Raw genomic sequence first — 16,796 nt, 5'->3', positions numbered from 1 at the left:
TATATACCAGCCTGGAGTAATGACTGTAAAGAACTGTATCAGTCCTATTTAACCACCAATGATAGCGGAACTGCTGCAGAACTCCTAAAACAACTTGATAATGCTCGTAAAGAGGACTGGGAGCGAAGAACAGAAAGTCTGGATTTTTAAGAGGTCAAGCAGATAGACATGGAACCTCTTGAGAAAACTGGGAGGAAGTCTACCACCCACCCGAAAATATCCTGAAGTAACACCAGACCAGATTGTGAACAGAATAAGTTCTCTCTCCAAAGCACCCCCCCCCCCCCCCCCCTCCCCTAAGCTACACACAAGAATGGTTAAGAAAAAGCTTAAAAACCTGAAGCAGAAGGCACCCAACAAATCAGGGTACTACAGAGACTTCACTGTAAATGAGATCACTGCAGCAATCAAAGAAATGAAAAAAGGCAAAGCCCCAGGATTTGACGGGATACAGCCGGAGTTCCTCATCAATTGTGGGAACAGGACTCGTAGATGGCTTGCAAGTTTCTTCACTAATATTTTGCTATCAGGGAGCATGCCAAAAGCCTCCAAAAAAACAAAAATCATATCAATACTGAAGCCGGGTAAACCAGCAAACAAAACTGCTTAGCTATTGCCGAATCACCCTCCTGAGCTGCTCCAACATGCTTTTGGAAAGAGTCATCCTCAACCGAATCGGTCCAAAGACGCATGAAGTTATTCCCATCGAACAGGCAGGAGTCAGACCAAATAGAAGCTGCACTGACCAAGTGCTCAGGTTAAATACACACATAGAAGCTGGATTCCAACGTCGCCTTAAAATGTCAGTGGCTTTTATTGACCTTACTGCTGCCTATGATACAATATGGAGACAAGGACTATTGTACAAACTTGCCAGTGTCACACACTGCCAAACCACAATCAGGCTCATAAACAACATGCTATCTGAGAGATACTACCAAGTAGGTCTTGGCAACCAACTAGGCAGACAGAAGAAACTCGATAATGGTCTTCCTCAAGGCTCAGTTTGGTGCCAATCCTGTTCATCTTCTATACATCTGACCTCCCTGAAACAAAGGAAGTTCATCTATGCAGATGATTTGGCCTTGGCCACCCAGCAGAGAACATTCTTGAAGCTGATGGGGAGATCCTATCTGCAGATCTAAGCACAATAGATGAATACTTCAGAAAGTGGAGACTGATACCAAATCCAACGAAGACTAAAGTCAGCTGCTTTCACCATAACAACAGAATGGCCAATTCGAAGTTGAATGTCACCTTTAATGGTCAGGTTCTTCACCACCAAGACTCTCCAGAATATCCAGGAGTGACTCTTGCTAGAACCCTCTCTTACAGGAAGCACATAGAAAACACTGCATCAAAGCTGAGATCACGGAATATCATCATACAGAAGCTGAGTGGTGTCTCATGGGGCGCAAGAGCAACGACACTGCGATGCACTGCCTTAGGGCTGGTCTATTCTGTTGCTGAATACTGTGCCCCAGTGTAGTTCAATAGCACACATGTGAGAAAAATTAACGTGGAGCTAAATGCAGCAATGAGGACAATAACAGGCTACATCAAATCTCCTCCTCTATACTGGTTACCACCTCTGGCAACATTGCTCCACCAGACCTCCAAAGACAGAATGCCCTCCTCAAGGAATACCAAAAATTACTTAAAATTCCCAAGTTTCCAATGCACTCTGACATTCCTGCATTCCGAATGAACCAATTAAAGTCTAGGCAGCCATCTGTCCTACTGGTAGAATCACTACAGGCAGCAACTTTCAGTATCAACAAAAAGTGGACAGAAATGTGGAACACTATTGCCCATGAGGAACATCAGACCCTCCAAAGACTTGACACAAGACCACCAGGTATGGAACTAATGCGATGTGCCTGGAAATCAATTAATCGAATCTGCACAGGACATGGCATCTGTGCTGTAAACCTCTACTGATGGGGAAGGGCTTCACCTTCTCAGTGTGACTGTGGAAATGAACACCAGACGATCCCTCACATTGTAACAAGCTGTAGCAGAAGAGCCTACCATGGGAACTTGGAAGATCTATTTGAAGTGACAGATGCAGCCCTTGAATGCATGGACAAATTAGATATTTATTTAAAGACTTATTTTTTAAATTATAAATTATGAAAGTAATATATTTTTGTAAAATTTTGTAAAACTATGTAATCCACAATTGCTAGTTGTTGTTCATACGTAATGCCATACGCAAAATAAGTAAAATAAAATAACTCCCCCCACCCACCTCCGCTCTCTTTCTCTCGTGTGTGTGTGTGGGGGGGGGGGGGGGGGGGGTGCATGCATATGTGTGTGCATTAGAGAGCTCTGTCAAGCCTATATGAGGTGCATCAACTATTAATCTGCATTCCTAATTTGGATGTCACTGGCAAAAGTTTGTCAGTTTTCAAGCTGGAGGAACCACATGATTGATAGTAATGATAACTACTTCAATCATTCAATTTTATACACTGAATGTGCTTGTTTATCTAGCATCAGGTATTTCAAGTATTATGAAGTCTTTTGAAAGATATAACCCCCGGTCATCATAAACTTCACTCTACGATATTTCAACTGGACATCTGATGATGATCATCAGGTGTCCAGTTTAAATATGGTGGAGTGAAGTTTACGATGACCGGCTGTGATCCCAAAATTTCTTTGAACAATTAATTCACTGGAAAATTTTAAATTTCACAGATATAATTCCTTTTAGTGGCACTGATCTTTCCTTTAATCAGCTCAGAACCTGCATCATAGCTTCAAAACACAACAACAATAAGAATAAAGGGAAAAACTATCTAGACTCAAAAACATCTATACTTATCTCTGAATACTAATCACAAGGCTCTACTGGACACGTGAAAACTAGATCTTTACTTCCAGTACTGTAAACCTCAAAAACTCTCTATAAATAAAAATCAACTGAGTTGAAGTGTTTCCAGTGTGCTTCCGCAGCTCTTCAGCCGGAATACTATTAAGGCGAAGTTAACTGAAACTAGTTTAAAACTGTTACAGATGCAGAAATATTCATCCAATATTGTGGAGCATGCCTTCATTATATATTGATTACACCCAAATGTGAGCATGTCCTCAAGGAAGTCATTTCTGTTGGTGGATGTGAAGTTTGTATCAGGGTCTGAATCAGAGGCTGACACGGTTCTGCGATCGTGTGGGCTGCAGATTCCTCGACTTGCGCCATAGGGTGGTGGGGTTTTGGGTTCCGCTGAATAGGTCAGGAGTCCATTACAGCAAAGTTTTTGAGTCTAAATAGTTTTTGCCTTTATTCTTATTGTTGTTGTGTTTTGAAGCTATGATGCAGGTTCTGAGCTGATTAAAGGAAAGATCAGTGCCACTAAAAGGAATTATATCTGTGAAATTTAAAATTTTCCAGGGCTACACGGGTAGCAGGGGTTGTGTGGCGTGGGCTGGGCAGTTTTTTAGGTTAGATGGCCTTGGGCAAGTACAGAAAGGGCAACAGCCTCAACGGGTGCGGGGCAAAGTCAGGACATGCGGGGACCAAGCAGCAATCGGTATTGCACAGGTAGTAGGGTCATCGAGCAGATGCGCAAAACTATAGACCTATATCTCTGACGTCGATCTGTTGTAGAATTTTAGAACATGTTTTTTGCTCGAGTATCATGTCGTTTTTGGAGACCCAGAATCTACTATGTAGGAATCAACATGGATTCCGGAAACAGTGATCGTGTGAGACCCAACTCGCATTATTTGTTCATGAGACCAAGAAAATATTAGATACAGGCTCCCAGTTAGATGCTATTTTTCTTGACTTCCGGAAGGCGTTCGATACAGTTCCGCACTGTCGCCTGATAAACAAAGTAAGAGCCTACGGAATACAGACCAGCTGTGTGGCTGGATTGAAGAGTTTTTAGCAAACAGAACACAGCATGTTGTTATCAATGGAGAGACGTCTACAGACGTTAAAGTAACCTCTGGCGTGCCACAGGGGAGTGTTATGGGACCATTGCTTTTCACAATATATATAAATGACCTAGTAGATAGTGTCGGAAGTTCCATGCGGCTTTTCGCGGATGATGCTGTAGTATACAGAGAAGTTGCAGCATTAGAAAATTGTAGCGAAATGCAGGAAGATCTGCAGCGGATAGGCACTTGGTGCAGGGAGTGGCAACTGACCCTTAACATAGACAAATGTAATGTATTGCAAATACATAGAAATAAGGATCCTTTATTGTATGATTATATGATAGCGGAACAAACACTGGTAGCAGTTACTTCTGTAAAATATCTGGGAGTATGCGTGCGGAACAATTTGAAGTGGAATGATCATATAAAATTAATTGTTGGTAAGGCGGGTATCAGGTTGAGATTCATTGGGAGAGTCCTTAGAAAATGTAGTCCATCAACAAAGGAGGTGGCCTAAAAAACACTCGTTCGACCTATACTTGAGTATTGCTCATCAGTGTGGGATCTGTACCAGACCGGGTTGACGGAGGAGATAGAGAAGATCCAAAGAAGAGCGGCGCGTTTCGTCACAGGGTTATTTGGTAACCGTGATACCGTTACGGAGATGTTTAACAAACTCAAGTGGCAGACTCTGCAAGAGAGGCGCTCTGCATCGCGGTGTAGCTTGCTCGCCAGGTTTCGAGAGGGTGCGTTTCTGGATGAGGTATCGAATATATTGCTTCCCCCTACTTATACCTCCCGAGGAGATCACGAATGTAAAATTAGAGAGATTCGAGCACGCACGGAGGCTTTCAGACAGTCGTTCTTCCCGCGAACCATACATGACTGGAACAGGAAAGGGAGGTAATGACAGTGGCACGTTAAGTGCCCTCCGCCACACACCGTTGGGTGGCTTGCGGAGTATAAATGTAGATGTAGATGTAGAACTACAAGATACAAATTACTTTCTTTATGAGAGTAATAAAACATATTTCAACTTACAAAATGGGTTTACTGAGTTAAAATTCAGAAGTTGCAACAATTAATAATGGTAGTGGTCTCGCTAAGTTACATGTGAACCTCTTCTTTTTAAATGAAATACTCTAATGCTAAGCCTTTTCCTACACTCCAATTCACAAGATTTCTCTTTTACACACATCAGGGTCTACAGCGTTCAGCAGGTCTGGACCGTCTTGTACGACAGGCTGAATTGGTGGCCCATCTGGAGAGTGCCCTCTTTTCACGTTTGTTGACATGGCTGCCACCACGACTTCTCTCCATGGCTCATCAAAGTGCACTGTTGCTCACTTCTCCATACCACAGTTCAGTTTACGTCCGGCCCAACCATCCACAGGTGATTAAATAATCTCTAATTACATTTACATTAGTGCATTATCACCTGCTTATCAAATTTTCCTGCATGACAATGGATATTTGCTGCTAAAAGTTTAGACATTTCAACTTGGTTTCAGAAAATATACTACTTCTAGATAAAGTGCCACAAATAAATAAAAAGCAGAAAAGTTGGTCTGTGTGTATGGCATAATAGAAATACCATGAAAAATACATAAAACTGGAACTTATTAACACCCAGATCAACTGAATAGGAAAATCTTAAAGTACTGGTATTGAATAAAATAACTTAGAATTGTTGCTTATAGGCTGTCATGTTTCTCTTGTAGGGTTTTGTTTTCCTTTATGTTTGTATTTCAATAAAAAATGAATAAATATAAATAAAAAGAAATGTATTTCAATCAAAATACAAAAATACAAACCAAAAGGAAAGTGACACTCTGCAAGATTGAGTAAACAGCCTGATGAAAAAGAAGCAGCAGCAGCTTCCTTTTGAAGACAGGAGGAAGGTTCTGAGTTTTACAACCTATAGTATTTTCATTATAGACACAGTGCTGGAACAACTGGCCAATGGTGGTGAAAAAAACATACTGTCACTTTGTGCAACAGAAATAATTTGGAGAAATCATAGAAAACCTAAATCTGAATGACCAAATGGAAAATTAAACACCTTCATCCTGAACATAAGAACAATGTGTTAACTACTACAACATGTCACTTAATGTTTGCTCTTCTTGAGTCCATAGTTCATTTATCCTGAATACAAGGTGTTAGTCACAGGCAAGTTGTTGAATGACCAAATCCCATTAAAAATGTTGAGAATGTGTAAATAAGCATTACATGGATGTATGACCAAGAGTATGTTCACAAAGTATTGAATGGTCTCCACAAGCGTTCTTTCAGCAATTAACTCACAATCATCTGTAGACTGAGAAACAAGCAGACTGGCAGATACTACAACAGCAATACCATTCATCTGCTGTGCAAGCTGTAAGTGATCCCTGCCCCCTCATACTAACGTTGCTCTCATAGTTCAGGCAGCATATAAAACAAGCATGCAATTGTATTTGCATTAAATCAGAGGTGAAACATGGAGGTAGCAATCATTTACATGAATTTATACCGACAAAAATGAAATCTTGTTGTTAAAAAATTTTCTTCTGCTCACAGCATTCACCATGTGCCAAGTTGTATTTATCTACATAACTTTGAGAAAATAGTTTCTGCCACAATACAGACCCATTTTTCTGGAAATAAATGAACTGAAAATGAACAATTATTCCACAGCTATTTTTGATGATACAACCTAAGTGTTTACTTGTCCAGTTCATACAATTTTACCTGGAACAATGTGACTGTATTTATTTACTATCCATCTTTACGCATTGCAAAGCAGTAAATTTGTCCTTTGTGAACATACACACATACAATTACATAAATAAAACCCATGGTCTAAAAGATATTTTCAGATCATAATTGGCTATCAAAACACAAAATGTCCATCATACTGCACGCAATATATTCAACATTTTCACATATATAAGTTTGATCTAAATGAAACTACATTAGTACTTTTACGGTTCCAATGGTTCTGAGCACTATGGGACTTAACTTCTGTGGTCATCGGTCCCCTAGAACTTAGAACCACTTAAACCTAACTAACCTAAGGACATCACACACATGCATGCCCGAGGCAGGATTTGAACCTCCGACCGTAGCGGTCACGCGGTTCCAAACTGAAGCGCTTAGAACCGCACGGCCACACTGGCCGGCAGTACTTTTATGGCACAATTTGAATTCTTCTACTTTATAAAATGCTTTTTCTGTAAGCCATTTCTGTATGGTGGTTTTAAACATACTCACCACAGCATCATCCTACTTTTTCCTCTTGAGCCTTGCCTTCCAGTAAAAAAATGAAAGGAAGGGCACATTAGCAGGCTACACCACAAGATCAAATACATAGGCCAATTTATGACATTCAGTACTTAACTTGTTTCTGTTTTAATTCATAATTCTCTGTAACATTCCCCCAGGAGAACTATTCACTCTGGTAGCAATGCACTGTAATTGACTGACTATATATATTCAGCAAATTTGTGATATCTATACTGCAGACTGCATAAACCAGAATTTTTTCTTTTTAAGTGAGATTTAATAATAACATTATGTATCCTTCTGGAATAGAGCACTTTTCACTGTATCAACAAATAATTTCATGCAGATACTTCCATTTAACAGAAATAGAAATTTTGTTGTTCTGTACCATTTGTCAAACAGGGTAGTAGAAAGACTAGAAGATTTATGTCTAAGAGACAAAGAGTAAAAAATAGTGGAATTCAATACTAATTTTGTTTATATGTCTTACAGGACAAGACATGGCATGGATTTAATGCAGACAACAAATGACATTTTAGTTGAGTTGCTATGAAGCACAAATGTCTCACTCAACAAACGTTGACAGTAAACATCTGCCTAGAATATAAAATATGCAGCTGAACATTTTTTTCTTAATAACTGTTGTCTCTTTCTGCACATATAATTTTTAAAAAATAATATAAAAAATAATATAAACTAAACTATGGAAGAAAAAGTAAACTGTTCAGATCCCTATTTCCCTCTGTGTTGCAAATACCTCATAAATTTTAAGTTATGTATTATTTATCAATCATGAAGTCTAACACGTATTCTGAACTGATTACGTACACTGTAATTGCAGGCTGATCGATTACCTGCAGAAATAGCACGTTCTGCGTATCGGCTTGTCGCAGAAAGAAGATCACTGCTTCAACATCCTGGACGAATAAACAAACACGAACTTGCCTACTCAGTGTTTTTTGATCCTACAGAGCATGATGATGAGTTGTGTACCCTTAGACGAGTGGCTTCTGCACCTACAGACCGTATGATAGCACATGTCAAGGCAATGCATGCTGAACAACGGCGACAAAATTCTTTGTCTGAAGAACGTTTCAATAAGATTACCAGCCAGTTGGAAGAATTGCAAAATTCCTTGCGGGAAAAGAGTAATTCAGATGAACAACACAAGTATTAATGTTCTGTCAAACACTGTATTAAAATACAAATATTTAAAGCAACACCAGCACATTAATAACAAAATTACAACAACAAACCCATGGTATAAAACATCTTCCTAACATGCTGATAATGCTAATATGTAAGTACATTTCCCTTCTACCAAAATAAAAAAGGAATATTAAACCAAATTTTAAAATGTGAAGTCCAGATTGTGCTTGGAACTGGTACTCTATTTATTTACTTATTTACACATAAAATTCAAGCTTTCGCAACCAACGGTTGCTTCATTAGCAAAGAGGAAAGGAGAGGGAAAGCCGAAAGGATGTGGGTTTTAATGGAGAGGGTAAGGAGTCATTCCAATCCCGAGAGCGGAAAGACTTACCTTAGGGGGAAAAAAGGACAGGTATACACTCGCACACACACACACACACACACATAATTATCCGCACATACACAGACACAAGCAGACATTGGAATGACTCCTTACCCTCTCCCTTAAAACCCACATCCTTTCATCTTTCCCTCTCCTTCCCTCTTTCCTGATGAAGCAACCGTTGGTTGCGAAAGCTTGAATTTTGTGTGTATGTTTGTGTTTGTTTGTGTGTCTATCGACCTGCCAGCACTTTCATTTGGTAAGACACATCATCTTTGTTTTTAGATATATTTTTCCCACGTGGAATGTTTCCCTCTATTATATTCATATTTACTTATTTATTTATTTTTATTTATTTATCTGATATTACGTAGTAAAATTTTGAAATGATTTCATTTGTATATCTAGTATGTCTTGAGTTGTTCCCCCCTTTTCCCCTTCCTGAGTAGTTTATTAGTCAGAACACAGACTATAAAACCACAATCATCAATCTAGCATTCCAAGAAGTAGAAAAGTCAAGGGCCTGGAGAAATGTGTGAAGTGCATAGTTCCTTAACTGCACAGTCAGTTCATATCTACAATGCATTGTCATAATGACCAGCCTGAAAACAAATTTTACACAGAATTTTTGGCATTCAGGGTGTCAGGATGTTTCACCAGTGCCTTGGCCTCATCTTTCCCATCAGAATTGTAACAGGTATTGATACATGTCTCAGGTGAGTGAAATTTGAGTGAAGTGCAACATTTGTACGGAAATGAAATGAAGGCATGTCAGTTAATCTATTTGAATGTACACATAAGAGTGCTGTCAGTTACTCCACAATTAAACTTTCCTTTTAACAGTTGCTATCATTAACCTTTAAAATAGGGTGAGCTAAAATCACTACCTAAAGAGAATTTATTTTCACTTTTACAGACGGTGCAGTTTTCACACATTTAAATCATATTCTGAACAACCTCTCACAGTTTATTTGTTTACGTTTATAGGAGTGCATAGTTTCACGGCGATATGTTCTAATAAAGGTTCAGGCTTCCAGCCACGTCAAGTGGTTTAAAATCCACAATACCTCTGCTGAGTACTCCTCAGCCACTGTGAAATGGTGACTGTCTTCTGGTTGCTGCTGCTGTCCTTATATAGCCGCGCTCCCTTCCATAACGTCACTGGTACCCACTCCAGCACCATATATGGTAATGTTTGCATTGTGCAGCTTCCACACCCGCTTCAGCCTTCCAATGGCCGGGTCCCACGCTGTGCTTAACTGCAGGCCGCCGTCTTTATTGAGCATGTTGTTACAAGTTTTTATTTCAATGCCTTATTTTTTTATGCTAACCCAAAAACTGTTAGTCCGTGTGATAATAGATGTCTCGTAGAAAGCAGTATGATGATCTTTTTCTAATGCATGCTCTGCTACCACTGACTTCTCTGGGTACTGTAGATGAAAACATCTCTCGTGTTCTACACAGCACTGTTCAATGGTACGCACAGTCTGTCCAATATAGAACCGTGCACATCAACATGGTATTTTACATACTCCTGGCATTATGAGGCCTACATCATCTTTCACAGACCTCAAAAGTTGTCGAATTTTTGCTGGAGCCCTGAAGACCAAATCAATTTTATTCCTCTTTAGGAGCCGGCTTATCTTTCCTGTTATTGAGCCACAGAATGTCAAGAACGCATACTTCTTCGAGTCCTCCTTGGAGTCTTCGCGTTGTGTGGTATTGCGGGACTTAGTCTCTGAGCAGTGAGCAGCCACGGGCCTGGAGGGAACTCTGACTTCTCGTGTAAATATCGAGGTGGAGTATTGTGTTTCGAGATGAGTTTGTGAATGATCGAATTGTGTCAAATGGATATGCGCTCGAGTGTAATAGTAATTCTAAATATGACCACTTTTGCTATTAGTTTTCTTTCTGAATAAACATTATTCTAACCAAATTGCAACTGTGTGGCCTACATAATTTATGGGTTGTTAATTTAGTTCCCCATATTATTATTACTGTTATTATACGTTATGTTAACTTTGTATTTCGGAAACTTGCCCTCAGCCAGACAATTTAACCAAAGAGGCACAAGTGTCTAATTTAGGGCACGCAATGTGACACATGTGTTTCAACCCCTAGATGAGTTTGAGCCAAGACATTTCGAAGAAGAGGAACCCCATGTGAGCCCGAACATCTATGGGATGTTAGCTCGCAAGTATTGGGCTGAAAGCTCATGGATTTTAAACCACTTGATGCTGCTGGAAGTACGAGAAACCTTTATTGTTTACCTTTTTCGGAATTTTCCTTATGAGGTACAACTGCTGCAAACTTCTAATTTTCTCAGTTACTGTTTCATAAATATCCAATTGCTAAAAGAACTAAAAAGACAATAGCAGTGCAAGAACCGATGGGAAATGCAATAACAGAAGACAATGAAATTCATCCATTAAACAAGGTATTAAAAATGCTATAGTCCACCAAAGTTATGTAGAATTATGGAAAGTTTAACCAAAATTCAGCTGCAGTATAAGTCTAGACTGTAATCAGGCTCTGAAGCACTTTCCTTTGGTCTGTATTTGGTGTATTTTTCACTAATAATTTTCAACTCTAGTCACACTTTTTTAAGAATCCTTTCAACCGCTGCTCTTCAAGATTTCTATGAAGCTTGCAAAGTAAATTGCAGCTTATGAAAACACAAAACTCTATCTTGTGCACATCAGAAGAACAGCAGTTTGTCAGACTAACACCATGTGGTGATATGGCTCCCCATAGTTTTTTGAGTGGTAAAGACACTGACTACCTGCACTTACCATCTTCATGGAAAAAGTGCCTTTTGTTCCGGTCTGCAGCTAAGAAGAATGAATGTGATAAGAATGTGGCAGCAAGTTGACTGTGCATTCTGACGTCCTGTAGACAGAATACTAAGTACTGTTCTAAAAACATGTTCTCAAGTGCAGACTGAATTCAAGGGTTTCAAGATATATAAATATGTTAAATCATCTGGTCTCTTCAAATTTTCCATTTGTGTGGACTACGTGGCACCAGTAATTTCTTAATACTGAAACTGTGCATGCAACTATTGAAATGTGTTTTTTTCATTTTTGTACACCATTTTATTCAGTTAAAACATTGCCAATGGTGAACTACTTTCACCCATTTCTCACATGCAAGTTTCACTACAATTTCGATATTTTTCATTGGTGCTGCACATACAAAAGAAGAGAGACTGGGATTCCACAATGACAAAGAGTGAAACAGAAGCCCAAAAATGAAGTTTACGGGTAAGACAATATTTTCGAGGCTGTTGTGGAGTGAACAGGAATGACACATTCTTCTGAGCTGCTAGCTAGACAAACCCCTGTGTTTGGGGGGGGGGGGGGGTGAAACACAGACACCATGCAGATCCCAAAGCTGTGAAACAATATAAGTAAACTGAAGAGCAATGACTGCTATCAGCTGCAGCAGGACACTAAGTAATATCAATGGCGACTGCAGATAGGTGGCACTCAGTGGGAGTGTGGATCAATCGTGAAGTGTACTGAGATAGTCCATGCAGTTGCAGTAAAGCTGCGTCCTGGATGGCGCAGTGGTTACTGCACCTGCTTAGTAAGCAGGAGATCCCAGGTTCGAATCCCGGTCCGGTACACATTTTCGCTCGTTGCCCGCTGATGCCGCTTAATGTCCCGCTGAGCTGATAGCAGTCATCCCCCTTCACTTTACAAACCCCTGGGTATTTGGTGAGAAGTACTATCATATATTTATTTCATACATTTCCAATACCTAATACGTAACTTTCAACACTGAAATATCTCCATTCACTACTGTTTACTCAAAATGCAAAACATCAAATAAAATTAATGTTATGTGTAAAGACAACACTTTCTGTGTAGAGGAAGGAAGGAAGGTAGGAAGGAAGGAAGGAAATGAAATGAAAGGAAATGAAAGTAAAGTAAAGTAAGGGATTAATGTCATGTTGACAGAGACTTCACTTGAGATGGAGTTCAATCTTAGATCAGACAAGGCCCAGACAGGAAATTGCATAGGACCTTTTTAAAGGAGCTATTCTGGTATTTTACTGAAGTAACTTAAGGAAACCACATAAAACTTAAACGTGAATGGAGAGATAGGGAGTTGACTCTGCTCCTGAATGCAAGTTCAGGGTCCCAACCACTTCAGCCACTCGTCATATAGATGAAACATTGAGCATTGGATAGACAAATAAATCATAAGTTAATCAGTTTTCTGAACTGTTAAATATTCCTATGCAGGGTAAGTAGTGGTCTTCACTCACAGTATTGTTTATTTAAGTGAAATCAGCAATGAAATAAAAGATTGCTGTGACTCACCAGTAATCTGCAGCTGTAAGAAGTACCATCTTCCATTTCAATCTGTGCAAGGTCATGTGCACCAGATAAAACATCACTTGATGGTAATTTGCAATTTTTAACTTTTGCTTCATAGATGACTTCAACATTGGAAGTTCTTTCTTCCAGACATTTACTAACTGAGTCTACTAAAAGGTCGTTTTCAACTATGTATGCAATCTCTTCTGCCATCCCATCATTGTTGAACGTTATCATTGCATCTGACAGAGCATCCCAAACCTAAGAATAGAAAGATGAAATATAAAACTTTCTAGTTTTAACATGATAAATAAATGGAAACACAAGTAGCACAGACAAAATAGAATCATTCCAAAAAGTAAAACGCTGTATTCAATCACAGGAATCCAAAATGCTTTGTTCTACTGGAGTCAATATTAATACCACTGACTTCACATTTCTAGACAGAAAATGGAAATTTAGAACACATGGGAAATCGTAACTCATGCAAAAAACAATTATGAAAAACAACCACTCAGAAATTTGCAGAGGGAAAATAAAATATTGCAACAAAAGAGGTAGAATGCCATATTTCTCTATAACCAACTTCTTCATGAGGTGATATTAGCCTGAAATACAATAACATCTGGATGGCAATTTTAGGAAAATGAATCAACAGTGAACAGTCAGAATAGGCACAACATATTACTTATTTTAAGTCAATATACATCAAATTTTAAGTATACTGCATCAGCACCAACTGCATTTGTGGGCAAAGTCAAAATGTTACAAAGCAACTTAATGATTAGGACATAATCAAGAACCATCAGATGCAATTTAAGCAAATAATTCTCTAAATAAAAAAAAAAAAATAGAAAACTTACCACTCTCTACCAATAATTAAAAAAAACAACGGTTACAGAGTTTGTTTGATCTTCACAATGGTTCCACTGGGCATGGTTATACTGGATGTGTCACGCTCTTCACCCTTCAACCTCCGAACTAACTTCCCCACCCAATTACAGGAATACCTACAGCACATGGAACCTGAACAACTTTGCAACCTGGCACTTTACAAATACACAACACATCTCTAGGAAAGTAAAATTAAGTGTCACAGGCAAAATGTTAAACTTGCCAGCAACTGAACCCCAAACCTTTAGTTTTTTAATCTAACACTGAACCCACAAATACATCAATCCACGTGACTGTTAGTATAAAAAGATAATAATGATGATGATGGTGATAGTGATGGTGGTGGTAGTGGTAGTGGTAGTGGATGTGGTGGTGGTGGTGGTGGTGGTGGTGATGAAATAAATGAGCAGCAACATCTAATATTTTGCAGTCTACATTTAGTGTACATAAGTCAAAAGAACTATGCTTTTTAAATGAACCAGCAAGTTTGTCAAAATTTTAGTATTGATTTGGAGTTACTTTTTGAAGAGTATTTATTTATTTATTTTATAATGATCTTTTAGTCCCAAGCCCTTGTTATAAATGCACTGTATCATGAAAGGTTTGTTTCAGAGATGATAAAGAATTAGTAACATTTTCCACAGGAAAAGACCTCTGATATCAAACATTTTTGCAAAGATACAAGAATGTTTTTGCCATTTTGTACGTCTATTTTTCTTATGCCTTACATTATAAAAATCTATAGCATGTAAACAGAATAAAGAAGATAAGCAGCCACATTCACAGCATGATTTACTAGAATTTGGAACAATACTGTATAGACAAAGAACTCAGATGGTCAAGTGCACTAACCATGAAACGTATTGCACATACAGCAATGAAACCTGCCATAAAGACTTCAAAATTGACAGGCTTTAGATGCCATCACTTTAACAAGCCAACAAGGAAGGCCTCAGACTTTCTTGAATTATTCAGATGAGCTTTCCTGGTGATATAATGAAGTGGAAATTTGCTTCAACTCCCACACCACAAAAGCAGTTAGATCAATCATATAATATTACTGCTACAGATTATCAAGCAATGAGAAGTCTTTCTGTCATCTCAGCAGTTTTCGTTGCCTTCAGCAAAGAGGATGTCAGGTGAGTGAGAACTGCTGGTCTATTATGCTCATAGCAAATCTACAAATGGAGAATTTGCAGTACTGTATACAAAAGTCAAGAATGAGGGTAAGTATTTATCAACATGAAATGTTTCCTAACTATGTCTTGGATATTATCACTATGTTATTCTATACATGTATAAGGTATCTCCATAAAGTGATGTACTGGTAATTATTTTTTTTCATGGTGCTCCAATTTTTCTCAGCACATTTTGACCAGTCAAATTAATTGGTGCTTCTCAATATTGCCTATCTTGGTCTGCTCTGAGCTCTGGGAGCATAAGAATAGCCGTTTCCATTAACCTAAAGACAGTGCATGAGTCACAGCATGCAATGAAATCAACACTCGAACAACAGTACATGATTAAGTTTGTACTATACTCACAAAATTCTTGCCAACATCTACCACCTGATTCAGCAAGTCAATGCAGAGACCATTTTGATGCATTTTCAAGTTTGTAGGTGGCTGAAGCTATTTACGGAGGGCCCGGAGGCCCGCTCTGGACTGCCATAAGCCAGCAAAAGTGACAAAAATATGTTTCATGTTCAGGACCCTTTAAACACTGAGCCCTGACTTAATGAGTGAATTATAGCACAGGTCATCTAGTATGTAGATGTGTTCAAGATAGTAAGAAAAAGGAGGTCACAGCCAAGGCTCTCTTTGCATCCAGGAATTCCTTGCTGAGAACAAGCTCACAACACTGCTCTGTAACTCCTCTAACTCCTTACATGCCTGATCTGGCTCTGACAGTTTTTCATGTTCCAGGTGGTCAAATCAGGCCTGAAAGGAACCCATATTTTAAGGCCACCGAAGTACGCAAACTGTCATGTGGAAGATTCTTAATGAGATTCTTGTCAACACCTTGCAGGAAGTGTACAGTGCATGCCAAAGTCACTGGAAAAAATGTGTGGATGCCATCAAGGGCTACTTCAAAGTCTTTCAAACATCTGTAATAGCTTTAACATGATCTTGAATAAAATGTTTTCTACTACATTTACATTACTTCCCGGAACAACTCCTACATTCTCAAGTAATGGCATGATATTTTGAGATATTGATCATCTCATAACACGATGAAAATTAATATGAGGTCTAAGAAAAAAAAAATTGTGAAAATGTAATAAAGGCTTTCTCTCAAAATTACCTGTAATAGATTAATAACGCCCCTATCTACTAAGAAAATGCATTCAGTTCTTCGTGCTAAACAAACCCTACCTATGCGAGGATGTTTTCACACAATGATGACAATGCAATTGAGGTAACACTGGTGATGAAGACAGGAACAGCTACATATACAAGTAGAAAAGCCTATATTTTCAGTAAAATGGAACAGAAAGTAGTTACTTCATCTCTAACAGAGATGCTACTCAATTTGACCATTAAACATACAGAGAAACTCTGAGGCTCAAGTTCCACTGACATTCAATCTTTAAGAAAGTATGCAGCTAACATAATAACAAACAATAGAGAGCATCTTCGATATTAAAATAAAATCAGGAAGCTTTTTGAGAAACAGTGCTAACAGTGCAACAGGTGTGGAGTATCAAATCAGTATTGTGAAAAGGATAGATTGCTGCTCACCTGTAGCAGGCAGGCACAACAAACAAACTGCTATACATTTTAGCTTTTGGCCAAAAGGCCTCTTCTGAAGTAGCGCGCGCGCGCTGGCCAGCACAGAACATATGTATATATAAAGCATATGTTAACTGAAACATGCCTGCCTGCCTA

At 38.8% G+C, this 16,796-nt stretch overlaps 1 protein-coding gene across 1 annotated transcript in view; it reads left to right on the top strand.

The window, feature by feature from the left end:
- Window positions 1-8,410, top strand: part of LOC124556351 (transient receptor potential channel pyrexia-like) — a 206,458-nt gene extending 198,048 nt beyond the window's left edge. The window contains exons 10-11 of the mRNA XM_047130351.1: window positions 5,090-5,281; window positions 7,997-8,410. Coding sequence (XP_046986307.1) covers window positions 5,090-5,281; window positions 7,997-8,332 — 528 coding nt within the window. The 3' untranslated portion in view covers window positions 8,333-8,410. The remainder of the gene's footprint in view (window positions 1-5,089; window positions 5,282-7,996) is intronic.
- The last annotated feature ends 8,386 nt before the right edge of the window (window positions 8,411-16,796 follow it).

The sequence above is a fragment of the Schistocerca americana genome, chromosome 1 (genome assembly GCF_021461395.2).
Source record: "Schistocerca americana isolate TAMUIC-IGC-003095 chromosome 1, iqSchAmer2.1, whole genome shotgun sequence".
In the NCBI taxonomy this organism is placed as follows: Eukaryota; Metazoa; Arthropoda; class Insecta; order Orthoptera; family Acrididae; genus Schistocerca; species Schistocerca americana.
Note: the sequence above shows the minus strand (reverse complement) of the source record. Positions and strands in the feature narration are given on the sequence as shown.